The 26757-nt window shown below is 40.4% G+C and overlaps 1 protein-coding gene across 2 annotated transcripts; it reads left to right on the top strand.

Annotated features, from left to right (window-relative positions):
- Nucleotides 1-429: 429 nt before the first annotated feature.
- dennd3a (DENN/MADD domain containing 3a) lies at nt 430-25059 on the top strand. Of its 2 annotated transcripts, XM_049602485.1 has the most exons (31): nt 458-539; nt 618-662; nt 4644-4732; nt 5446-5601; nt 5756-5891; nt 6463-6578; nt 6682-6803; nt 6904-7015; nt 7165-7284; nt 7491-7589; nt 7732-7851; nt 9102-9217; nt 9525-9680; nt 9783-9879; nt 9990-10093; nt 10412-10617; nt 10699-10858; nt 11875-12031; nt 12288-12510; nt 14504-14583; nt 15703-15882; nt 16063-16233; nt 17543-17672; nt 17948-18055; nt 19806-19903; nt 22035-22189; nt 22381-22447; nt 22628-22700; nt 22808-22926; nt 23024-23161; nt 23284-25059. In XM_049602485.1, exons 3-31 carry the CDS (start codon nt 4652-4654, stop codon nt 23476-23478), a joined length of 3795 nt encoding a protein of 1264 aa, XP_049458442.1. In that variant the 5' UTR covers nt 458-539; nt 618-662; nt 4644-4651; the 3' UTR covers nt 23479-25059. The 2 variants fall into 2 exon arrangements, with proteins under 2 accessions (XP_049458441.1, XP_049458442.1); XM_049602484.1 differs by lacking the exon at nt 618-662 and having other exon boundaries at nt 430-539.
- Nucleotides 25060-26757: the final 1698 nt, after the last annotated feature.

Genomic DNA, 26757 nt, shown 5'->3' with positions numbered 1-26757 from the left:
CAAAAATAATTCTTTTTATTTATTTATTTTTATTTTTAATCCTTTGTGTAGTAGTGAAAAGGCACATTAAAAAAATCCATCCAAAAAAATCACAATATTATTCTAAAACAACCAACATATAAATCAGTCATAAAAACTTTTAAACAGACCACATAAAGAGGAAAAGAAGAAGACGAAGAAAAAGAAGAAGAAGAAAAAGAAGCAGAAGAGGAAGTTATAACAATATTAAAGTGTGCTGCAATAATTTATTTGGATGTTCAATCAGTAAATGTTTATAGAGGTTTTTAGTGTTGTATTTAGAAAAAGCAGTTCACTAAACACACAGTAGATGGCGCCGTGACTCTTCACCCAGATCCCGGAAGTGTAAAAGAAAAAAATTTTATTTTGAAATTTACAGGAAGTTCAATTGAATATGGCGCTGCGTTGAGTTTGACAGACCCGCGGTAACCCACACAGTGTGTGTGTGTGTGTGTGTGTGTGTGTGTGTGTGTCAGCAAGTTGAATCACAGCATACCGTAAAAGTCAGAGACAGCATTGAAGTAAGTAATGTAGCGTTGAGACGTTATAATAAATTCATGATAGCTAGCTGGAGCTAACGTTAGCTTACTTCTCGTCAGTGTGACTTAACCGTCTGTCCAGTGGAAATGACCGAGTGAAACAAGGTGAGTCTTTGATTTTAACGTTGCTGTTTCAAGAATCTTGCTCGACTGGTCTTAAACAAGTCAGTTTCATGTCCTTTAACTAACTTTACAGCATTGTCAGCTGTAGTTAAAAAACGTTGTGTGTATTATGTGAACATTACCGACGGTTTGTTCTGCTGACAGTTGGGTGAAACTGATCCTGCATGCTAACATGACCCGTTTGCTCTGTTCTAATTGATTTGGGCTGTATAATTACATGGTAAATCATAAGGATGTGCCTTGGCTCACAACCACATGCTGCTCATTTTTGGCACTTTTCCACGTGCCCGCCAAATCATAAGCATACCCTAGTTTCATATCTGCGACATACAGGTTGTGTCAACATTAATTTTAAAGGTAATTATTTAGTGAACAGTGTTACAAACCGAGGAAGGCAGGTTGATAAGAGACAGATTTACTACAGCATGTTTGTCTTTATTTTGTTTACTGGTTCAGATGTTGAATGATAATCTCTAGTTTTCTCCCACACCAACCAAAAGCTAGTACATTTTGGTGCCTATTAAAGGGGCATGCCACCCATTTTAAGAGTTCACCCTCTTCCTGTGTCCCAGAAGAGCTCAGTAAACTCCTGAGAGCATGCACTGTGCTGTTTGTCATTTCACTGGGATGTAAAGTGAGGGGCTACTCTATTTGCAGTGCTTACTGTGCAGCCCTAAGATGCAAGGTGGAGTAGATGAATTCTCCCAGTCTGAAGTTGAAATTCTAGCTTTGGTAGCAGGTCTAGACCGGAAAATGTATTTGTACACAACAGTAATTGCAAAGAAATGCAATGGGTCAACAGAATCAGTGACCCGTTTACTGTCTGTTGGACTGTGCCAATTTGCAATTTAAAACTCCATCTGACTTCTAAATTTAGAAATGATTGGTGCAAGTTTGCAAACACTAGCAGGTCTGTCTCAAAGCACAGAAAGCTTTGGAAGCAGACTTCTTCAAAATGTATTTTCGCTTCTATAATATACCTGCTTAGACTGCAGTTGCTTGGTGAAATTGTCGGCTGCATCAAAGCAGCTTCCACTATGACATATATGAAGCCAAACGTGTTTGTTAAAGCTCCTGGACAGCTTCTGCATGTCTGCATGGAGGCTACGCTCCCCACTCAAGTCACAACTATATTATTGTGAGGTATACTGATGATAAAGTTATTCCACTCAGTGATGTTTTGGTAGTGGAATCTTTGCAAACAATGTGGAATGAAGAAATGATGCAAAAATGAAGCACTGCTTTTGTTCAGAAAAGTGTTGTTTTTGTTTTGTTGTTTTTTTTCCTCTTTGTCTGTCTCAGTCTCACATGCACGACATCTGCTTTTTATTAAGTGTTTGTATCACTATGTGTGTGTGTGTGTGTGTGTGTGTGTGTGTGTGTGTGTGCAAGAGACTGTCCTGCCACTTCATTTGTGCGAGAAGTTATAAATGTACTATAATGATGGACACTGGTTGAGTTTATGAGAACTGTAATCTTGCACACACTCCTACACGCACTGCGTTTCCAAATTTAGGGGTTTTCAGGGAGTAAATGACTAAAGTGTGTGTGTGTGTGTGTGTGTGTGTGTGTGTGTGTGTGCGTGTCCGTGACACAGCAGGGTAGTTAGTCAGAGCCCGGAATGGCCTGAAGACAGAGAGAAAGAAAGCAAGCAAGCGTGTCAAAGGTGAAGAGAGACAAGAAAATGGCAAAACAGAGAAGGGGGACAAAACCGGAGAACAATGTGGGATGAAAGAGGAGGTGATAAAGTAGATAAAAGGGGAAAAGTAGGATGATGAGATTAAAGAAGGGTAGAGAGGAGAGAGGGGGAGAGTTGAAAGACATGAAAGAGAATGGCTGAGGAAAAACAGGATGGTTTAACAGAGAACAGTTCCTTGGGTTTTGCCTGTAGCTGCAACTAATGCAAGTCAGATGTGTATTCGTGGCTCTGCCTAACCCAGATAGATAAGTAGGTAGATAGGTGGGTTGATCGGCCTTTTTCATGGAAGACATTTTCAATTGTCACAGTAGAAAAAGCACAGGTGTAAATAATGACAGTGACGATGGCTGAATTCAATTTAGCTACTTTAATTTCATGTTCTTGCAATTGTGCATGCTGGCTCATTGGAGCAGCTGAACAGAGCGGAGCCATTGTTAGTATTATTAGTAACACCTGTGCAACAGTAACCAGCTTATTGATTCTGCGGAAAATGAGCATTCAAAACGTTTCCAATATTTAGAATCAATATGTATTGATAAATTGGTACCTTTGACAACACTTACACATACTGTATAGGCTATGCAAACCTCTGTATTGTTGATGCACTGCCCCAACTCTGATTCATTTTAGGTTCCAGATACCTAAAGATACTTAATGGATAATGTTGTAGTTTCATTTTTACTACAAAGAGCACTGTGCTGAGCTCGCACTGATATTTCATACCAGCATATTTTTAGGAAAATATTAACCGTAAATAGGAATCGCCTCACAGCAAGAGGGTTCCTGGTTCGAACCCAGGGTGGGGGAGCCCTTCTGTGCGGAGTTTGCATGTTCTCCCCGTGTCAGCGTGGGTTATCTCCTGTTACACTAGCTCCCTCCCACAGTTCAAAGACGTGCAGGTTACTTGGTGATTCCAAATTGTCCATAGGTGTGAATGTGAGCGTGAATGGTCGTCTGTCTCTATGTGTCAGCCCTGTGGTAGTCTGGCGACCTGTCCAGGGTGTAACCTGCCTTTCGCTCAGTGTCAGCTGGGATAGGCTCCAGCCCCTTTGCGACCCCTAACAGGATAAGTGCTTATGGAAAATGAATGAATTAGAGAAACTTAAGTGAGAAAATTAACCTGAAACAATAAAAGGTAAGGGGATAAAAAAGTGGATTTTGAAAAGTGACAAAAGTGACATGCCCCCATTCCCTGTGGAAATGATGCTTTTGCAAATAGGAATACAAATTGGTCTGAGGCTTGGTGTCAGATTAAGAGTGCCTGAAAACCACTTAAAGCAGAAATATCCAAAATAAAGGATAAAGTGAATCTGTTCAAAAGAATTTATTCGGAGCTCAACAGGTGTTGTAGATGAAGGGCACTTGAGCTTATCTGATAGAGCAGTTGTACAACAAGGTAGTGATCAGAATCAATATGAGTTCTCTCTCAGCAGGATTAAGTGATTCTTCTTAAGGATGGGCTCATGAAGTAGAGTGTTTTCCTCTGTGTTCACTCTCTGGTACAGTTAGTGATACTAACATGGGTTTCCCATCGGTGATTCTGACGACAGAACTGGTTTACTGCACCAGTGACCAAACCCTAACGTCTGTCTGTGTTAGGGTGAGTTAGATGTTTATAGCTATGTCTTTGCATGTGAACGTCTGTGTGTGTCAGCACACATCTGGAGGAAGTTGCGGGAAAAGAGATTTGTCTGCATGTGTGTGCGTGTTTGTGTGTGTGAGAGTGAGAGAGAGTATTGTTATAAGTAAGACCCGAAGATTCTGCTGGTTTTAATTTAGCTGATGATATATTTTTTTTCCTAATTAGATTGCTCAAGCTCCAGTTTTGTCATTTGGGAAACTTGACCTTAGATGATATCAGCATCTGGTTTGGGAATCTTTTGTGAGTCATGGCAATAATGTGAAATCTTTGAACTGTCGCCACAGCTCCTTCTGCTATTGCCGTCACTGATGTTGTCATTTTTACCAGCGGCTCTCTCTAATTATATCTGGTGTGGGTGTTATATATATCTATATATATCTCTCTTCTATTACATTTTATGTAATTTTATTAATACATATATGTATGATTTAGTAAATTATTTGGAAATTCAGTTTAGAATTGCTTTAGAGATAAAATCAAATGTCTTTTTTTTGATATTGTGACACTGTAAGGAAAAAATCTACCTCAGTACAAATGTTAAGAAGATTGCTGATGGTTGACACATCTATGTGATAATGACCTCACCTCATATAAATGCACTTTGTGTGTGTGTTTCGGGCAGTGTGTGAGATGGCAGAGCTCCCGTCTGGACTGCTGGAGGCATGTGTGGTGGTTGGAGCCTCCAGTGATAAGCTTCGAGACATAAACCAGGTATATATACACATTCAGAAGAAAAACCATGTGCACACTGTCAAACACATACGCTACGCAGTATGTAGACATACAGATGTTGACATCTATATTTCAGTTACAGTTGAGACATTTCTGAGGTTTCCAAATCACTGAAATACACTTCCATATTTTAGCTCTTCTGTTATGAGGTTACTATTGAATGGACTGTTTGCACCTGGGCAGTTAATCTCAACAATATGAACAGGTGTACATGGTATCTAACAGTTAACACACGTACCTTGAAATAGTTAACAGTGTACAATGAATAAAGGTTTATGATTTGACACAAATTAACAATTAAGTTCTAATATAAACCAAACCATCTGTGGCATGCAACAGGTAGGCTCTGCCTAGATTTGATTGGTCAGATGCATTAAAAATGCATTACACATTTTCAGTGGCTACAATGGGGGTTAATTCTGAAAAAAGTAAAACAAACAAAAAAACAAACGCATTTTAGAATATTTATTTGCAGTGTTATGTGCGGTCAAGGTTTCTTCCTCTTATATTTATGTATTCGTTCCTCACAGCTTCATATTTGCATACACTTCAACATTTTATCCTGAAGTAACTGAATTATTAATACAACTTAAAAAAAGACACCAAAATAGATTTTTATTGGGTGCAAATATGTACTCTGAATTCTCGGTTGTCAAACCTATAACCCTAACTATTTCCAAACTGTGTCACAGCTTCATCAGCAGAGTAAGTTAACCGAACCCCCCGTGCTGGAAGCTGAGGTCCTGCAGGTCCATGCCCCACCGTTTGTTTCCAAGGAGACCAACTCCAGCCAGTTGATTGGACCAGCTTTCAGTCGTGTCCAGAGGAGAAGGAGCTTCATCAAAAAGGTAAACAAAATAGTTATGAAGTAAATTTGAGACTGTTTTTGGTCTTTCAAACATCATACACATGTTGGGCATTTCAGATCACATTTAGCAACATTTTTGTTTATCACATTCAAAAAGTAGAATCCATATTTGTTGTCTTTCTGTTTGTTTGCAGAAGAGGCGAGATCGTGCTGCAGAGACGTTGTCCAATGGAGAAACAACCAATCGTAGTGAAACACCCTCTGCGACAGAGGACATCAGTGTTCCAAAGGATCTGGACCTCATCGCCTTGCCGCAGCTCTGTTTCCCTGGTATACTGTGTTTCCTCTTCCTTAACACGACCATGTTTTGTTTTGAATAACACTATAACAATAGTGAGACATCTGTTTCTTCTGTAAATACAACAGTCTTGACCTCAGTAAGGCCAACAGTGACTGTATGATAAGCAACAAGTCCTTTCATTTGCCTGGTGTGCTAGACTTACTTCTTCAGTGCAAGATGTGACACGTCGAAACCTTGATCTCTAAAGATATAGCCATGATGTGACTGATCTTGCTGCACTGTGGTTACCATCATGGATCACTATCTTGCCTGAACAAAGTCCCACATCACAATCTTGAGCTACCGTCATGAATCACTATCTCGCTAAAAGTCCACAGTGTAGATGACACATCAGATCCACCCACTGGTGTGCAGACTTGTCATGCCTTCCTACCCTCCAGCCATGTGTCTTTTAATAAAATGACAAAAATCTGAGTTCCACAGTCGGTATTGCGACTTGGATTTTCATCTGAATGTATCTCCTTTATGACGTGAACGCCACATTCAGCTTAACTCTGCTTAAGAGGCGTATCTTGAGACTTCTTTGTTTCCATTGGATAGGTGGTCTTCAGTTAGCGAATGAGCAGAAGGAAGACAGTTATCACTTCCTGGTTTTTACTGACCTGTTTGGGAACCGAACCCATGGAGTTGTCATGCGGTACTACAGAGCTGTACAGGTGCAAACACACACACACACACACGCAAACAGAAAATCATATTGAATCAAATGAAAGCAGGCAGCTGTTTCTCACTGTCTGTCCACTCTGTCGGTTCTATCAGGAAGGTGCTGTCCAGAACGGCCACAGGTGGAACTCATCAAAGGTCCGTCTCTATACACCCTTTGCTGTATGTGTCATCTCCAAGTTCCCCTACTACAATGCTCTAAAAGACTGCTTGTCATGGTAATAATTTCTATCGCACACATAGAGCTGATTGAAAACCTAGCTTTTGGTTAAGGAGATTGGATGACGTGTCAAACCTGTCTCTGCCTCCTCATCTCAGTCTCTCGGTCCAATTGCGGCCTTCAAGACAAGCTGACTTTGAGGAGACAATAAAGGAATTCTCAGCCAAGCTGTCCCTGGTCCCTTTACCACCTCCTGGACAGCTACATGTGGTGAGAACACACTTCTTCCCTCTATCTGTCTCAGCTGAGACATCTCACTGTTTGTCTCTCACCCTCTATCTTTACTTCTCTCTGTGTGAGACCAGTTTCAGTTGCTAGATGTTGATAGTAAAATGTGTGTGTGTGTCTCTCTGTGTTAGTCCTTCAGCCTGCGTCCTCTTCATGTAGTTCTTTCATCAAGGGAGGATCAAGACAGCCCTGTTATTGACATCGACCTGCATCTTCCTTTCCTCTGTTTCACACACACAACGCTGCTCCAGGTAATGTAGAACACAGAAACTGGTATTGCATGGCATATAAGCACAAGAAAAAGTTATAATGTGTTGTTAAACTTATTTATGTAATTCATATGAAGGTATTTTTATTGCGTTTATGGGTGCTGTTTAGAGGTACAAGAGGCAAAGGGAGGTCTTTCTTTTTATAAACTACATACTAAATATTTAAAATAATGTCAATCTCTCTCTAGGTGCTGTCCTGCCTCCTCCAAGAGCAGAGGCTGGTATTCTTCTCTGCTGATTATGCCAGACTCACTCTGGTCGCAGAGAGTTTGCTTCTGTACCTGCAGGTCAGTGGAGATGGAACATTGTGTCTTATATTTGCAGGAATTTTTTTTTCTTTTTTGCTCAGAAAGGATATTCTGAAACTTCCTGCAGCATCCTCTTCGTCATCTTATAATCTGTCTTCTGTTCCTCTGACATCTGTTTCAGCCTCTGTCCTGGCAGCAGCCCTATGTTCCTGTCTTGTCCCGAGGAATGCTGGACTTCCTCATGGCTCCTACTGCCTTCCTGATGGGCTGTCACATCAGTCATTTTGAAGAAGTCGCTGCAGTGCGTACAACAATTCTCTGTCTACAGACTTTCTTACCAGCATCAAGGCCTGGCTACCATCTTGGCTTTTTGTTTTGGGTCAGGTTATGTCGGCAAATCTGACCTTTCTTGCCACAAAATGATGGGAGCAATGTTTTAGGATTTTGGCTTTAGTTGGTATAAAGTGAATATCCATCCTGTAATGTCTCCCTTTACTAGAAAAGACGTGTAATTATTATTGGAGAGCTATGATCATTTTACAAGTAATAGTCAGAATCAGTGGAAATAATATGTAAATACAAGGAGTGTAAGAAAGTGTCAGTCTTTAATTAATAGTTTACAGGCTTAGATCAGTGGCGGTGGTTCATTTTGTGTTGTGTTTAAACCCTGACCGCTTGATCCTTCAGTGTTGTAAACTATCTTCAGCCATTTACTCTTCCACTTCAACGTAAAAAGATATTGCAAGTGCAAACACAAAGAACACAGGACAATGCAACAGCCAGAGTCATAAAGTGTGCACTGTTAATACTGACAGTATTCCTAATAATTGCAATATATTGCATTGCCTACAGCATGGCAATATATGGAAGTGTAACCCCTATTACTACAATTTTGACCTATCACCTTTTTACCATTTCCCAAAGAGTGCAAGGCTCTTGGCTGTCTAGTTAATATCAGAGCTGTCATTAAAGGTATACTGCGCAAGATTGTCGGTTTCTGTTTGCAAACATGCTCGCCTGCAAAAGTGAAAGTAAAAGCCTTGCAAATTTGTATTTTCCCAGTGCTCTGTCTTTTGGTTGCCTGCTGTTTACAGTCATCTGGTCGCTACGTTTTTATAAAGCCCTGACCTCACCTGAGCGTTGTGGGGGAACACACCTATAAATGTCCCGAACACAGAAAATAAGAAAATACAGGCAGAGGGCAGAGTGTCTGCAGAAAAATACACTGCCTAACACTTCTAGTGGGTCATAAGTGATGATTGAGAAGGATTTTTTTAAGGAAAATCCTGCATAGTATACCTTTAAGTATTGTTTAAATTGCTACTGCATCATTCAAATGACCAGTCTTTTTGTAGCAGTCTTGTTAGAGCTCACATTCTCCACAGCATTCATCTTTATTCAGTGTCTTACAGTAGCTTAGTTCACATATTTAACAGTGGCTGTCTGTTAGGCTGACAGAACAGGGCACAGTCTGATTGTGTTAAATGAATGAATTGTACCCTTTGTTCCTACAATACATGCGTGTGTGTGTATGTTTATGTTTGTGTATAGGAGACAGAGGAATTAATTCTGGTGAATGTTGATGACGGCATCATTCAGTCGTCATGGTCTGAAACCATTGACCTACCAGCTATTCCCCTGGCTGCGGCTGAGAGCTTTATGTCAAGGTAGCACGCTCACACACACACACTGTGAAAGTAAACTGCTGGTTGTAAATTCTCTCTACTCATGGACAGAAACACTATGTTCAACAGTGTAGCACCACTTTATGGTGCAGAATTTAGGTTTACTAGAAATCATTTTGACACTGGGCGCGACAGTAGACTATAGGCAGATTTGGAACTAAAATTAAATCTCTAGCCTAAATACCTGCCAAATCAAATTACAAAAGGAACACAAGTTAAACAGCTGAATTAAATAGTCCTATAAGGTCATCCTGAACCGTTTGAGGCTCACATACTTCTGTGTGTCTAGGGCCGAGTGTCTCCAGCTTCACTATGACTTGGAGCTGTGTCACCTTGGAGCAGGCACTGATGCCAACACCCTGCGATGCCAACGCAGAGACTGGCAGACACGCCTCAACACACAGATACAAAACATTGCTCTGGAGCTAGTGGTCAACATCTTCAGGTATCACTGTGTGTGTGGTTCTTTTAGACTAATCTTTCCTCTCTGTTTCTGCATGTTTTAACTGTTCTTCTGTCCATCTCTCATTTTTCATCACTTTGTCAGAGGCGTGCAGGACTTTTTAAACCATGAACACAGAGTTTTTAACAGTGAGGAGTTTCTAAGGACCAGGGAGCCAGCAGACCAGCCCTTCTACAAAAAGGTACACTCACAGATTTAAAAACACAGACACACACACTAGCATACACACAAACACACACACACCAACTCTGACAACCTGTGCTGCATGCTTCTCTTTGTTTTTGTCCCCAGGTATTAGAAACGCATATCTTTCACTCATTCCTGCGAGACAGGCTGAACAGGAAACGGGACACCTTCAGCCGCATGGAGCAGAACACACGTAACCATGCACACAGGTATGATGCTGGCATGATGTCATGACTGAGGGACAGAAACCAGGCAACAATGAGGGGAGAAAGTTGAAAGCTAAGCAGAAAAATAGTGCTTGTTGCAACGTTAAAACAAGTACATTTTGAAATTTATGTTAATTCCTTTTTTTTAGGTTACACATTGAGTAAAAATGCTGACATCACATGAGACACAGTCATGTAAAGTAGTTGTAGTTCACAGCACAGCCCCCATGTGTGAAAATTACATTGACTTTACATTGTATTTCAGTATTCATGATGCAATGTTGACAAAGCTGATAATTAAACCTCGTCGTCTTTCCCTAGGAATCGTGCGATGACGGAGTCTCCTCGGCGTCCTCTCATGTCCGATCTGTCCAGGTCTGGCTACAGCAGCTACGCCAGCCCTAACGACAGACTGAGCAAGAGGCTGGGAGCAAGCCTGCCTAACCTGGAGCCTTCTGCCAATGATACTGTGACTGCCATCAGCTCCAACAGACCAGCCTCCCTCAGGAAGATGTCGCCTGATGTTGGTGAGTGCTGATGAAGGAAATGGGTTAATGGAAAGTCAATAAAAAGTCAAACTATTTGTTATTTCCTTTGTCACCCTCCAGGGTTGAGGTTTCCTCAGAAAGCGGTGAAGGTTTTCCGCCTCCCAGAGTTCCCCCCTCCGCTGGCCTATCATTACGTCAAGAACTATTATTCTGACATGGTTGCTTCCCTGGGGAAGGCTATTAACAGTACACCACCTGAGGAGTCTGCACTGTTGGCCAGGTATTTTGAGTTTTGATATCTGAATGATTTTTATTTTTTATTTTTTTCAAAATAGAAATGCTGATACAGTGTATTAGTACTTCAGGAACAGTATTTGCGTGTGACTCGTTCAGATTTATTTTAACAGTTTGTAATTCCTGAACCATAAAGTGTTGTATCCCATGAGTTGTGACATTTTTAAAGCATTCACACTGCGGTGAGTGTCATTTTGTGTGAATAATTCAGGGAAAATAGAAATCAGTTTGACAATTGCAAGTTTTAGTAAAGTAAAATTACACTAATATATTGGAATAATTCATCGACCAAGATAAAAATGGTGGTGGCTGTGGCAAGGCAGTTAGATCCACCAATCGGATGATAGGTAGTCGTCCTCCACTCTGCAGGTTGAAGTATCCTTGGCCAAGATACTGAACCTGAATTGCTCCTGATGCCTATGTCATCATTGTGCAACTGCATGTGAAGTTCAAACTGAGTAGTAGGTGACATCTTGTATGTTAGCCTCGGCCACCATGAATGTGACTTTTAGTGGTCAGAGGACTAAAAAGGCGCTATACATGTTCAGTCCATTTATCATTTAGCAAAACACACACATGGTTCTTAACATGGAGGTGGCTGAGGCGGCGGCTAGCAGCTAATGGCAACTGTGCAGACAAAGCAAACTTTGCAAACGGTGGGGGGGGAACCTTAGGGCAAGCACTCCCAGTATCAGTGGTAACCACTGTGTTAGTGCAACGCAGAGCCGCTGCAATGAACTAGCCCTTGGGGTACACATATGTACGAATATGTCAGTATAGCCGGACCGCCTTACCACAACAAAGCACAGAGAAGCTCGGATTACAACACACACAGAGGTAGCATGCCTTCATTCTCTGCTCAGGACGCCATTACTCCACTATAACTTTACATAGCAAATAGTTGTTTGCTGCTATAGTAATGCTCTGAATGTCATCTGACTTCTAGACAGATTAATAACCCTCATCAGACATCTAAACCAGTCTGTCTGTCTGTCTTTCTAGGTACCACTACCTGCGGGGTTTGGTAAACACTGTGTCCAACAGGCGTCTGGATGCACTGGAGGACTTCCAGAGTCTTTATAAGACCGACTCAGATATTTTCCCATCTCAGATGGTTAAGTCACTGGTTGACTCTCTGCCAGAAGCTGAACGGTTACAGGTCAGTCCATCATGATTTAAAACACTGTGATGTACTGTGCTAGTTTTAAATACTGTTATCTGGATTCACCTCAGTTAACTGCATCAAGTGCACCTGATTTATACAAGTTGGTCACATTGAGTTAAAACAGTCATATTTTTGTTGAGGTGTATAACACATTAAAAAATCATTTGGCAAAGAAACACCAGCTCAAGAAGAAGTAATTATAACCCTATTGATTAGCACTGTGATAACAACTGACAGAATCTCTCCACAGGCGGACGGACGACCAGAACTGAAGCGGCTCATCAGTCGGGTCAAGAGGGACCAGGAGCGGGAACGTGCACGCAACGGCAACGGGCATGAGGAAGGTGCCGTGAAGCGTTTCCAGCTGCCGAAAAAATACATGCAGCTGGAGGAGTTTGTGAAATGTATCCAGGAGTCTGGCATCGTAAAAGACCAAGGAACCATACACAGACTCTTTGACGCTCTCACTGTCGGTAAGTAGTGGATGCATATGTGTGTGTGTGTGTGTGTGTGTGTGTGTGTGTGTGTGTGTGTTTATACAGTAAAACCATATTATGTTATGTAAATGCGCATTTGTGAGAGCAGGTCAGGCTTTTCCCATTTTTTTCTGGTCAAACAGGCTGTCCTGAAAAACTTTTCTCAACTCCAAGGCGTCTTAAACTGCCTCAGCATGCACACACACACACACACACACACACACACACACACACACACACACACACACACACACACATACCTCCTTCTCCCTTTTTCCAGGCAAACATTTATTCCCCGGGTTAATCATTACCTCACCACTTCTTGAAGAAGGAGAGTTTGTCATGCAGGGCTGTTTGGTGTTGTGGGTGCAACCAGGGCTCCAGTGGTCATTTACTGGCATTTAGGTGGTGGCTAATGGTTCATTTAAAAGTTAAAGTCAACTCAACTCAAGAATGTATTTTTCTTAGATTTACATTCCCTAAAATGTGTTTTTAAAGATTATGTTTTTGGGCAGTTTTTTGCCTTTAATGACAGTACAGCTGAAGATAGCTAGGGATTGAGGGAGAGAAAGGGGGGATGACACGCAGCAAAGGCCGCAGGAAGGAATCTAACCTCACTCCACATCCCCTAAAATTTCTGATCTTGACAATTTTTTCTTGTATTTTTGCGAAGTTTGTCACTAGAAAGGTGTTTTCACATTCCTCTACTGAAAATCTGAGATTGAAACATATGCCAGGCAAGATAGATTAGTAACCTAACTAATACGAAAGCCAATCAATGTCTTATACAACAGATATCGACGACACATATCAATGGGGGGCAGACTTTGACACCTGAAATCAGTACAGAGAGCAGAAATAGCATTAGCATAGTGAAAGTTTTGACAGCAAACAGGATAGCGTGTGCAGTTTTTGGATGTAAACCAGACTCTGGAGCTTCCTTCCGCATCGTAGCTGATATTATTGTATGTTTCATGATCACTAACGCTGTGTCAGCCACTGCCACTTACAAGCTAACAAGCTAACAGACTGTATAAACAAATAAAAGATGCAAACCACAGTAATGATTCTGATGCATCTGCTAGGTGCTGATTTTGTGTACAACTGGTCTTGATCTAACTGAGGCTTGAACATGCATGGCTAAATCTCTCTGATGTTTTCTCTAATACTAACGCTAGCCATCTGAAAGTGCACTGCTCAAACATTATGAGCAGCCAGTAGCAAGTAATGCCAGCCAACGTGAGAGCCACAGTGACCTGACAACATTCCTGTGATCCCAGATTTGTCAAAGGCACGTAAACAAGATTGACAAGATATTTGAGTCATAAGAAAGCTGTGAACTGAGTAAGGAGGGATATTTGTTTTTAGCCTAAGATAAGAGCAAGGGGAAGAAGGGAATTTGGAGAGGGGGAGATGAGGTAGTTTCTCAGAAGCGGAGGTTTCAGCCAAAATCGCATGCTGGAAAACGTTCTTCAGGAAATAAGACCAGAGTGCAAGCTTATCTTGCCTTCCGCATTATGTTCTTGGAAAAAGCGAATGAACATCCTGAGGTATAATAAGCAAACGTTAAGTTTTTCTTTCCTTTCCTCTTCTTAATCAGAGGTCATCAGAGATTTTGGACAATATGAAGTCATTGTCCTGTTGTGCTTTTCTGAAGTAATAGTGAAAACTAAACTTTACGATCGCTCAGCAGCCATTGACAGAGGACTGCCTATGTATGGGAGGTTGGTGCAGGGGGCAGAGCACAGACTGTGGACTGTATGTAGTCATTATGTACAGTAATGATGACAACCCCCAACTGATCGCTCTGCAGGCGTGCTGGCAGAATACAAAAAAGAGCTGCTGCCAGATTCTTGCATGTTTGTGTGTGTGAGAGAGTATGAAGCTGAGCATTTCTATAAATGTTGCTCAGTCAACCATTTCAGGGTAAATGAAGATCAAAATATAGTTTGTAAACTCAGTGAAAGTGTGTTTGCTTGTTTTCTTGCAGGTCATCAGAAGCAGGTTGGTCCAGAGTTGTTCAGAGTTTTCTACACCATCTGGAAGGAGACTGAGGCGGAGGCACAGGAGGTCTGTACATAGGTTTTACTTGTATTATGCAGCTTAAGCCCCTTTCCCACTGCACAGAAAACTCACTAACGCCAACTAACATCTGGCCTTTGTATTTAATGGGAAAGGTTACAATAGTCTTTAACTCCTGGGTCAAATGACTGCAGTACTCACGGGTATTTATCAGATCTGCTTCAGTCGGCGGTGAGGGACTTACAATACCCAGGTGGATGTTTAAAATGTAGTCAGCACCGACTTTGAGAGACTAAATCAGTAAGAGATATAAAAAAGAAGAAACCACTGTAACATTTTCTCTGACCTACATGCTGCTTTCTACTGTTTACTAACCTGTTGTCCAGTCTGTCCATGCACAGCTCTGGTCTACAGGCAATGGGAAAGCAGTCTATGGCCTATTTTTTTTAACATGTTTTCCCACGTTCAAAAAGATGATTTTGGTGGAAATGGCCCAAATCTTGAATATACTCTAAGTTGTAATAGGGTCATGTGACATATAGGTGGAAAATCAGTAATTTTGTGCTTGTCAGCTGATCATAATTCAAACTATAAGCTTATTTTACTTCTGCTTACAGGCAACGACATCAGGAAACATTCATTTTGTTGTTGAGCAGTAGAGCTTGTATTAGTTTAGTTTAATTATAATTAAACTAATTATAAGTTTGTGAGAAAGAAAGATTGAGTTGCAGTGTGATGGTAATCCACAGCTGAGGTCTCCTGTATCTGATAGATCTGTAGAGAAAGTGGCAATGTCGTTTGAGTTGCCAGTTGTAGTTAAAGGTCAGCAATGAACAAAACTATTCAACTGATATGATCAGGTTTTGTTTGTTTTTTTTTAACTACAAATTGAATGAATGATTCTTCAAAGTCAAATTTTCATCAAGTAAAACACCAAAGAGTTTAAAGATACAGTGATTTCTGATAAACTGAATGAATTATTTTAAATTCTAATAACTTTTAAGGGTGTTAAATGCATTTTCTGGTGCAATTGTATAAATAGTTTTAATATAGTAATGCATTAATGTATTATTTAACGTCCCTTAACATCGAAGTCAATAAAATGAAACCTATTTTGTGGAAAAGGTTTTCCCTGACCAATTGACACACTTAACATGTGATTTACAGGTATGCTTGCCAGCGTCCGTCTTGGAGCACATTGAGCCCAGCGAGTGCGTCTTCAAGCTGTCCTCCTCTGTCAAGACAAGCCGCGGCGTGGGGAAGATCGCCATGACTCAGCGACGGCTCTTTCTGCTGACCGATGGACGACCAGGTTACGTGGAGGTGGCACAGTATCGAGATTTAGAGGTTCGTTTTTCTAAAAATGAAACTAAAGTGAGGAGAAGAAAGGTTCTGAGGGGAGCTGAAAAAAGTGCTTCAGTCAGAACTAGGAGCCTGAAAAAATGTGCTGTCAAAGCACCATAGTCAATCTAAGTATGTTGATCCTGCGGAGCGACCTACATCCTATCTTCCTCTCTTTTCCTGCAGGAGGTGAAAGTGTCCTCGGCTCCCTTCCTGCTTCTGCGAATCCCCAGCCTGAAGCTGCGTGTTCGGGGCAGGAAGGAGGCGTTTGAGGCCAATTTGAAAACAGAGACCGAGCTGTGGAACCTCATGGTCAAAGAAATGTGGGCCGGGCGCAACATGGCTGACCAACACAAGGTAAAGCTGTAACTGTAGAGTGTAGGTGTGAGCCAGTACGAGGGTGTACTGTATGTGTGGGGGAGAGATACTGTTCGTGTGGGGGAATCAGACATTTTCATTTCTTTTTGTGTGTGTGTGTGTGTGTGTGTGTGTGTGTGTGTGTGTGTCTGCCTGCGCATACAAGTCATTTTGAACTTCAGTGACTTTTGCTAGGTGCGGCTGAAATTCCCTGAGGCGTACACGAACACACACTTGAACAAAGACAGAGGGTTTCCTTTGTGAAACCAGATGATGTAACTGTAACATCTCTGTCTCTCACCTCTACTGTCTTTTCTCATGATGTACAGTGGAAACCACTTACAGTGATCGCAGGGTTCCCGGACATAAAATTCCTGTAAAAGTTATTTAATTAGAAAAACTGTTTTCCAGGCCGGGAAATTGAGAGGATATTTTGGAAAATATTTGAGTTTACATCGTTTTGACTATTGTTTAATATATGTTCATAAAAATTATTTTCATTGTCGACTAATCTGTCGATTATTTCTGTGATTAGTTGACTAATCATTTTATTTGTATATACTTGTCTTTAAATAACTCACATTTAGTAATCAAGTAATCTATTTACAGTGTTCATTGTGGGTCTTTTCAGACATGACAACTTATAGAAAAAGAATTTAAAAGTAGGGTGATTCTATATATTTTTAACTCTGCACCCATGATACTTTGCTTCATAGTAATCCTTGTGCTTCCAGCCAACAATCTGAGGCCGGTGCTGGTGTAGTCTAATCAAAGGAAAAACAGTCATGGCTGCTGGTGATGGGGACAAAATGAGTGTGCGCGGGGAAAGCACCTGTGGTTGGAGCCACTCTCGTTAAGTGGATTAATAATGAAACAGCTGTGCACTTACTGTATTTTGAAACACTAAATAGATTACATTAAATTGCAAAGCTGTTGCTTTATATTGCTGCAATAAATATACAAATGTCAACTGGATGATAATCTGCATGAAAGACAAAGAATTTTTTTTTTTATTATAATATCATCCATGTATAGTGATCATTAAAAGAGGTTTCTACTGTAGCATGCTCTTATCAAAGCCTGTTTACATTTATAATTGAATCGGTACCACTGTTCTTCCCTAAAATCTATTTTTCTAGACTTGCTTTAACATGAGTTCTTTAAAGTGGCCATCTTTCTAATGTTTTTTTAAAAATATACCTTTATATTTGTGAACTTTTAGTGTCAGAGGGCACATCTGTTTGACTTTAAATGCATCTAGACATTTTGACGCCTTTTTGAAGTTTGAATAATGTCTCTTTGTCTCCAGGACCCACAGTACATGCAGCAGGCTCTGACCAACGCCTTGTTAATGGACGCAGTAGTTGGCAGCCTTCAGAGCAGTAAAGCCATCTACGCTGCCTCGAAGCTGGCTCACTTTGACCGCATCAGGATGGAAGGTGGTGATGATTATTGTCGTAGATTTATTCTTGTTTGCTTTACTTTTATCATGTAGAGACTTGTTTTTGGTTGCAGTTTGCATATTAAAGACCCTCAGTTAAGACTGGTTTGAGATCATTTGGAAACTTAACTTGTTCCTTAGTACATAATGACTCATCAGAGGCTGCATAGAGATTTTCATTGCCATTTTGGAGGGTTTTAAGTGCTTGTTTGTGCATTCACCACCTGTGAAAGGCGAGTTACCTCTCGTTAACAGTGGTTTGTGTGTCTGTAGTGCCGATGATGGTCCCCAAGACAACCGCAGAGACACTGAAGCACAAAATCAACCCCTCGCTGGAGCTCGCCGCACCTCAGGCTGTAGATGTACTTCTATACACACCAGGTACCAACTGTAACCAAGCAATCCTTTCAGTTTGCTCATTATTGCCGCAATGACAACTGTCAGGTTTCTCTGTCTCTCTCAGGGGAGTTTCACAATCACTGACATACACACTGACTGGCAAACATACACACATGACCTTTGCTTTGTCATCCCTTCTGCAGTTTCACTCCAGCATAAAAAGACAGGTCGTCATAAAGCTGCCCATAAAGTTTCTCAACAGCACTTCCTCCTCTGGTCTTCTTTACAGGAACACTAGAAAAGGAAGTCAGACAGACTTTAAAGAATGTATAGGGAGGGAAGCTTCTCCTCAAGGTAAAATTGTCTTAAATACACTAGTCAGCCTTTTAGCTGTGTGGGGCTGTGCCTGACTCAGAATTATGTCTGTTAAATCAGATTTGGCTGTTTAATACGGATATGTGGCTGCTTGTTCGTCTTTTCCCTTACACAGTTTGAGTTTGAATCGGTTTCGGTGGGATATTTAAGGTGACAGCGATGTTCAAGTAATCTAGCAGCAAGCCAAGTTAACCCTACGAGCTAATGCATGCTAATTATGCTAACACTGGGTCGGAAATGAACAACGACATCAAACAAAAGCCAGAGACTGTATCATATATATTTGCCATGAGCTGTAAATTCACCACCTCAAAGCAGAGGGCAGAAGATGACATTATGTTGGAGCCTCACCGGGCAAAGCCTCTCTTCCTTCGGGCAGCTGTCTCCATCTCACTCAGACTCACCCTGGGTCTGGGTCTGCAGCTGCCTGTACTGGAGAGCAGCACGAAAGCAAGGGGTGCTTGTTATCTTGACATACCAAAGCTTGTTTACTCACAGTAACGGATTAATCAACCCATGATCTCGAGAGAACAGCATTAAAAAACAATTGCAAACACGGCTGTTCTGTGCCTCCACACAAAACCTTACCTAAACTCTATATGTTTTTTGTTGTAATCTGTCGCCCATCAGGAGATCCCAGTAATCACATCTGACCTTAAAACAGCAGACTTGTTTGCTGTTATTTATCCCCTTGTGTACAGGCCTTTGACTTTATTGTGCTGGGGCAGACAGGCTGGCGCATTACGTGGCAGGAAGACAGCTTAAAAAGAACTACAAAGCCACTGCCTTCAGTGGACCGACCATCTGGGGCCACTTAGATGCCCGGCTGGTGGCAGACTGACCCCCAGCACTAACACCCTCATGCACACTCATACACAGTGATGCCCTCATGTACAGACACTGTGCAGCTCTTCTGTCGCAGTCAGCTCTCAGATTTCTGTCAGTGAAAAGAACAAATCTGTCTATTCAGATCCACCCTCGCTGCCTCTCTCTGACTCTCTGGTTTGAATATAGGTCACTGAATTGAATTCTTGGAATATGGCCAGTTCACTCCTACTCATCCCCCTCCTCTCCACACCCTCTCTACTTCTCTCTCCTTCCCCCTCTCGGCCCCTCCTGCTACGAAGTACAGGATGTCGCTTTCTTTTTCTTTCCACCAGCGGTGCTTTTAAATAGCGCTGAATACGTTGGAGGAAATCTGACCGTTAGGTGAAGCCTGGGTGGAGTCAGGCAGCAGGGAAAATAGTTTTGAACATGAAGTGTTTCCATTCAGTGTTGGTTGATATTCACATTTCCCTCTTGGCCTCCTGGAAGAGTAAACACTGGCAGCTGTGGGTCACATGTTTGTGATAAGGAATTGAGAAATAACTGATAGATATTGCGTGTGTGTGTGTGTGTGTGTGTGTGTGTGTTTCAGGTCAGTTATGGGTGTCTGTGAGTGTGGGGAAGGTGATGGTGTTCGATGCCTCCAGCTGGTCCCTCACACACACCTGCCACGTTGGGAATGCAAGATTGGTAAAGCAAATACACACACTACACACACTAATTCTGTAAACTGAGTTTTTCAGAGCCACACCTCCTCAGGTATTTAAAATTGTATCTATCTGTCCCAATTTTTAGACTTTTTGATTTAATTTTTTGTACAAGCTGCTCGAGTTAAAACAACTTAAAACATTAATGCATTTTTTTTTTTAACTTTTTTGTTTTTTAAATGAAAAAGATTTATAGAAAAACATGCATCTATTTGAAAAAGAATTGCAATTACATAGGTATCAATAAATAAATGCATGTGTAAACAGATAAATAGAGGAATAAATACACAAGGAAATAAACAAATAAAAGAATAAATAAAGACAAGATAAATATAATACAGATTAAATAAATAAATAAATAATTAAATTAATACCTAAATAAAGAAATAAATGCAGAACGGTTTGTCTCATTAACATACAGAGAAGAATTAATTTAATAAATGACTGTAATTGTATGAAAGTGTAGAATAAATGTAAGATATTTATTTATTTATGTCCTGTCTTGATTATCAACAATCATTTATTTATGTATGCATTTATCTATTTATTTTTCATATTTATTGCAATTCTTATTTAACATTAATTCTTTAAAAAATATATTTTTTTGCATTTCTTTCTTTCTGTATTTATTTCAGCATTTTTTTATGCATTTGTTTATTTATTTATTTATTTATTTATTTATTTATTCGTGTATTTATTTGCACTTTTTTATCAATACTTAAGTCACTTTTTATCCTCCTTGCATATGATATCATAAAATGTAATGATACCTAATACTTCTCTGATTCTTAATGTTGTAGTGAATTTGAAGTTGTGGTACTTATCAGTGAATGAAAGCACTTGGTGACAAGTTTGACGTCTTCACATTAGTGGACAGAATCAACAGCACATGCATGCCACTGACATCAGATACAGATAAAACTGTTCTCCTCAGGTTTATATTCCTGTATGCTTCACATGAAACAGTGTCACTGTTACCTTCAGGCATGCAAGCACATGTTTTAGAAAGTGTGTTTTGAATAGTTTTCATCCCCCCCATGACAAAAACATTTTTATATTGAAAATATAAACAAGTGAAAGTCAGTCAGTCAGTCTTAAAGCTCTTTGGAGAGTGTTCAAGGTAAATGAAGTTAAGGATGAGTGTTAAGTTTTAAGGCTCTGTGCTAATCACTGACCTCCATTGCAAGCATGCAGGTCACAGTCACATGAAGTATGTTAACCCGTGTGAGCCTGTGCGTGTGTTTTCTCTGGACTCAACCATAATATTTGCACACAGCTCACCACCAGGTCACATATTAAACATCTGGGCCATGCTCCCTCCTCTATAGTGGTTACTTGAAGTATGACAAATGTTTTAAATAGCAACTGAAAACAACAGTTAAATTTTCCGGAAAACTCATTTTCAAATCTGTGTGATATCTCTTTGCAACCAAATATATTTTTCCCACAGTTTTACATTGGTAAAGTAGAAACAGGCAATCCCCAATTCATAATGATAATTTAAAGCAAAAAAAAACCCCTGATTATGACTTTAAGTTAAACCTGTAAAAAACAGACCATGTCATAGATGTGCTGGTGTTGAGAGGCCAGTATGTTAGTGTAGTTTATTAGACAATGTCACCACCTAGTGGAGAAAGTTAGGAAAGAGTATGTCACAGTTGCCCAAAGCCCAGTGTGACGTCTTCAGATGTTTTGGCTTGTCCAATTTGCTGTCCAAAACCTTAAAGTTATCAGTTTGCTGTCACATAAGATAAAGAAAAGCAACAAATCCTCATGATGTAAAGCTACAGCCAGCAAATTTTGGGGCATTTTGTGCTGGAGCAATAACTAACCAAGTGTTTAGTCTCTACTCATTTTTAATCACTTGCCTCATTGTTTTGAAGGAAATTTGTATCACTGATGTGAATGCAGCTGAAAATACTAGAACAAGTATGTAGTTCATGTGAACCTCTCTGTGGACTTTCTTTTATTCATCCAAAATTCAGCCCTGAATGTTTCCATATTCAGTCTCAAAACCTCAAACAGTTCTCCTGTATCTCCACACACCCAGTTGTTATGTTCTTTGAGCTGTGTTACTTCTGATGTGTAACATATTTTTGTCTCTCTTTGTTCAGAACTGCATGCTGGGAGTTGATAAGGACCAAGTGTGGATGGGCTCCGAGGACTCGGTTATCTACATCATCAGCATGGTGGCAATGGTCTGTAACAGACAGCTGACTGAGCACAGGGCGGAGGTCACAGGACTGGCCCTGGACACAGACAAATACGGGTAACACACACAAACACACCTCAACTGTTGCTTATTTAGATCCCATGAAAATGACCAATACTGATGGTGTTTGAGATGTAAATGGAGTTTTGAGTTCGATTTAACTGAGCTGAAGGGAGGAAAAGATACAGATGTACGTATAAATCAATTCTGCAGCCAAGTAACATGTAAATTGCTCAAATGCTCTTCAGCCAGAAGGTGGCGTACTCCTGCAGTGCTGAGGGAAGCATCATGGTGTGGGATGTCTCGACACTACAGGTCAGTTTCAAACCAACACCTTTTTTTTAAAAAAATTCTCTTGTCACGTTCTAAATAAAACAGCATGCTATGTACTGTCAAAAAAGGTCAAAGAGTCCTCCGTTATTCGAGTCATTTCCCCGTTTTAAGAACTTAAATTCTCACTTCATAACTCCGATATTTGTGTCACTAATCACTCAGGTGAAGAGGCATTTTCGTCTCTCCTGCGACCGTCTGCAGTCCGTTTACAGCTGTAACGGGACGCTGTGGTGCTGTAAGTGTTACACTCCTCTATCTGGAGCCTTCAAACAGGAAACTTGATCGCTGATGATGTGAAATTGAATCACCTCACCCTCTTTTTATGTCTGTCTTTCTCTCCAGGCTCCAGGGACAATATAATGGAGGTGTGGAGGAACGGTTCACTGAAACATCGTCTGAATCTACCAGAGCAGCAGAGAGGATCCATAGCTACATTCAGCTCTATACTGCTGTTACCTGAGGTACCACACACACACAGTTTCTCTCTGTGTATTGGTGTGTTTTGGTATCATATTGAAGTGTGACCCTTTGTCCTCTATGTTCTTATGTGTTTGTTAGAAGGAGGAGCTGTGGAGCGTTTGTGCCGACTCAGCAGAAGTGTGTATTTGGCACATTAAGGACATTGCCAAACCATATCACCGCGTGACTCTACAGGATTGCACTGGATGTTACTGCATGATCAAAGTTAAAAACCAGGTTAATACAGTACTGATGCACACACACATATTAAACACTTAACACCTACAAATGCCCTATAATCCTGGAAGTATCATAAAATAAAACCACAGTATCTGTCCCCTTTGTTCATGTCTCTCCAGGTGTGGGTCGGCGGTGTTGGCCGCAGCTCTACCAAAGGAAAGATTTACATCCTGGAGACAGAACGCCACCAAGTCCTGAAGGAGCTTCACGGCCACAATGATAAGGTGACGGCGCTCTGCTCTGCAGAGGATCGGTACGTCCTTAGCGGAGCTGGCAAACATGATGGAAAGATCGCCATCTGGAAGGTGGAGTAGAGCTTCTGACTGACAACTTCAAGTTAGAGCCCGACTTCTCAAAGGTGGAGTCTGCGATTCTGGAGAAGGGTTGTTGATATTTGAACTCAACACCCAAACAAGTACACCCCTCCCGTCAAGTGCCAGATTTACCGCCCCTCTCATTCCTGCTGCACACACACACAACAAACAGCCAGGGAACCATGTGGAGATAATGGCTGACTTTGACGAAAAGTATGTTGGATTAGATTCACTGATTGCACCTTTAAAACTTTTCTGGGGCTGCCTGTGAACTAAAGGACACAAGCTGAGAATCTTCGGAAAAGGGAGTAAAGATCTGATCGAAATCCCAGCTTTCCGTTTGCATCTCAGAGACATGAGGGACTCACATGGCGTCATGTGAATCAACAGGTTTACGTAAAGTGTCACCCGCAGAGCAGCCTCGCCCGCCTGCTAAGAAGTGTTGATTTTTTTTGGAAATACTAACAGTACTAAACCGGTATTTTTTTTGGAGAACATGAAGGACAAATGAAGACTGAAAAAAGAAAAGTGGGATGAAAAGTTCCACTAGATCCAAAGTGCTTCACTTTACTGAAGTTTATACATTTTGTATGCTTTATTTAATACTGTACTCTGCTTTACATTGAGTTTGATGACACTAGTATTATATGGGAACATTGTGTAACTGAGCCTCACCTCCAACTGTGTTTTAGGAGAGTTTCTGCAGTTGAAATGAGTCAAACTATGCTGAACACTGTAGGAAAGCCTTGAAGGAGGTTTATTTTAATCGAGGTTACTCTTTAACGGACAGCGATACACGTGTGTCAGAGGAACAAGTTTAGTCCTGCAACAACTGGAATCTGATAAAAATACAAACTAAGCACCAACCCCATAGTGTTCGCTCTTGTTGTATTAATATGTTTTTTTAATCAAATACTTACCTCATTCTTCTTATTTCCCTACAAGATTAGTTTCACCTGTTACGGGGTCGTTGGTTTAAGCACGTAGAGGCAAAATGTTTTTATGTACAGACTGACAGAGGAGATGAAGGCCAAGTCAAAAGTCACAGCTACAAAATGCCTTGCGCATGTTAAAAATGTAGTTATTTGTAACATAATTGCCACAGTGTCATGTTAAAATGTATTTATAATCTGTAGACATTTGCGTACTGTGCATTTTATATGGATTTCTACTAGTTTATCATTAGTTACTTGTATTATCTAAGTAAAACACAACAGACTGAAGATTTTTTATTTTCGTTTTTTCTATATTTTATTCTACCTAAAACTTTCTAAACATGTGGAGTAAATAAGGATGTATACCTCTGTTTTTTTTAAACAATTACAAGTGGGATAATTTTCAACTTAAGGTTCAACTTCTCTTTTAATGATGTATTTATACACTGTGTGAATATGAAATGTATTCATGTTGTAAACTAAACTTGTAACAATTCCTGCAAGTCAACCATTGATGTATGAATACTGTCTTTAGTGACTTTTGTAAGACTTTATGTAAAAACTATTTAATATCTTCAAGACCGTTACAAGATTCTTTAATATTTAACCAACAGTGAACAATGTAAATACACACTTTCCAAAGAAAGTCTTCAGTTTGTCTTTATTATTTTCAACAGGAATAAGTTTCAGTTTATTCCCTGTGTGCCTGTTGTTCCCAACCTGGGGGTTGAGAGTAACTTTTCAGACATTCTCTGACTTTTTCTTGGGAAAATTGGGAAATTTGACCTTGCTACAAGAAACACAACTGGTGAGGAAGGGGAGTACATGCTGTTTCACCTTAAAGCCACAGTACGTACCTTTTTTAGTACGCTGTCACTACATCCTGACAGTAGTGTATGAGGCAGATAATCTGTCCCTCCAGGATCTCATGGCAAAAAAAAACCTTGAATTTGCAGCAAATTTTGTCAAAAAGTGTGATGAAAATTACTGCATTTTTATGGTTTTTTTTGCGGGAAATTGCAGCAAATAACAAAAAATGCGGCTAATGATGAGGAAAAAAGGTGATTTTTTTGAAATTACTACCTCCAAAAAAATTATTCATGTAATCACGTGCTATAATAATCATTCTGAATATTACAAAAATATCTGCAAATGTGTTTTTATAGGTCTCCTTAGTTTTATTGAATTAGTTTCAAAACATGGACTCCAATAATGGTGCAAAAAATAGAATATTGTAGCTCTCAAAACCAGACAGTGTGACTGTAAAAAAACATGCAAGCTTCATCTTCTGTAAACATAACAATTTAATACATTTAACACATATTGTATGCATTTAAACAGTGCAAATTCTTATGTCAATACAGTGCGTTTCTCCATATTGCAATGCCATTAGCACGATTTGACGACGTGTCTGATGATGTTTCAAATGACGTCGCATGCGTGACGCCTTCTGGTTGGCCAGAAAATGCGGAAAAATCGCGAGACTTTTGAAAAATTATAAGCCCCGCAAATATTGCAGACTTTAGTTGAATTTGCGTTACGAATTATTGCGATCACAAGATCATGATTTTTCTGGAGGAACTGGATCATCTGTGCATGAATTGCAGTCAGACTAGGCAGCGTTTATGAAGTATAAATCAAGATTCTGTCACTGCATTGCCTATTTCTCACCTCAGATGTTTTTAGTGTACTGTTTAGCTGTGAAATGAGAGTTGGTCCAGCTGGTGGGCAGTGCCTCATTTCAGCCCGACTGTTTTCAACATGGCAGTTGTGTCTGTCACAAACTATTTTCTCGTTTTATAGCTAAACTGTACACAAAAACATGTTTCTGAAATAAGCAATACTTGATTCTTATTTGATCAGTGCTGCCTGGTTTGACAGTTTGACCGCAGTTCATGAGCAGTGATTGACAGCTGCTCTCTCTGAAAAGCCTCCCGTCATGGACTAGATTGGCTAAAGCCTGAAAACAAAGCTAAGTGGAGTTGCACACCACTGGTTTTCCTTCAGACCACCTCACATGCTCAAAAGTTATGGGATTATTACCCAGTGGTGCCAAATTTAAACTGCCTATCTGACCTTAAGGGATCACAAGCCAAAAAAGCTTGAGAGCTACCATTATATACAGCGTTTAACAATTTAACAAAGTCATTTTAAAGTTTTATGGCACATATATATGTATTACTGTGCCCATCAGAACTACATGCTGTACGCACATGAATTTCTCCAGTTGATTCATACAGCCCCTCGTTCTGCACTTCCAAGAGTTGACCAGAAGAGGGTGCTGTTTGATACCAAGAGAAGTTAAAGTTGATGTTCTCACATGAGTGGAAGTTCACTTTCACAG

Source organism: Epinephelus fuscoguttatus, linkage group LG17 (assembly GCF_011397635.1).
Source record: "Epinephelus fuscoguttatus linkage group LG17, E.fuscoguttatus.final_Chr_v1".
Lineage (NCBI taxonomy): Eukaryota > Metazoa > Chordata > Actinopteri > Perciformes > Serranidae > Epinephelus > Epinephelus fuscoguttatus.
Note: the sequence above shows the minus strand (reverse complement) of the source record. Positions and strands in the feature narration are given on the sequence as shown.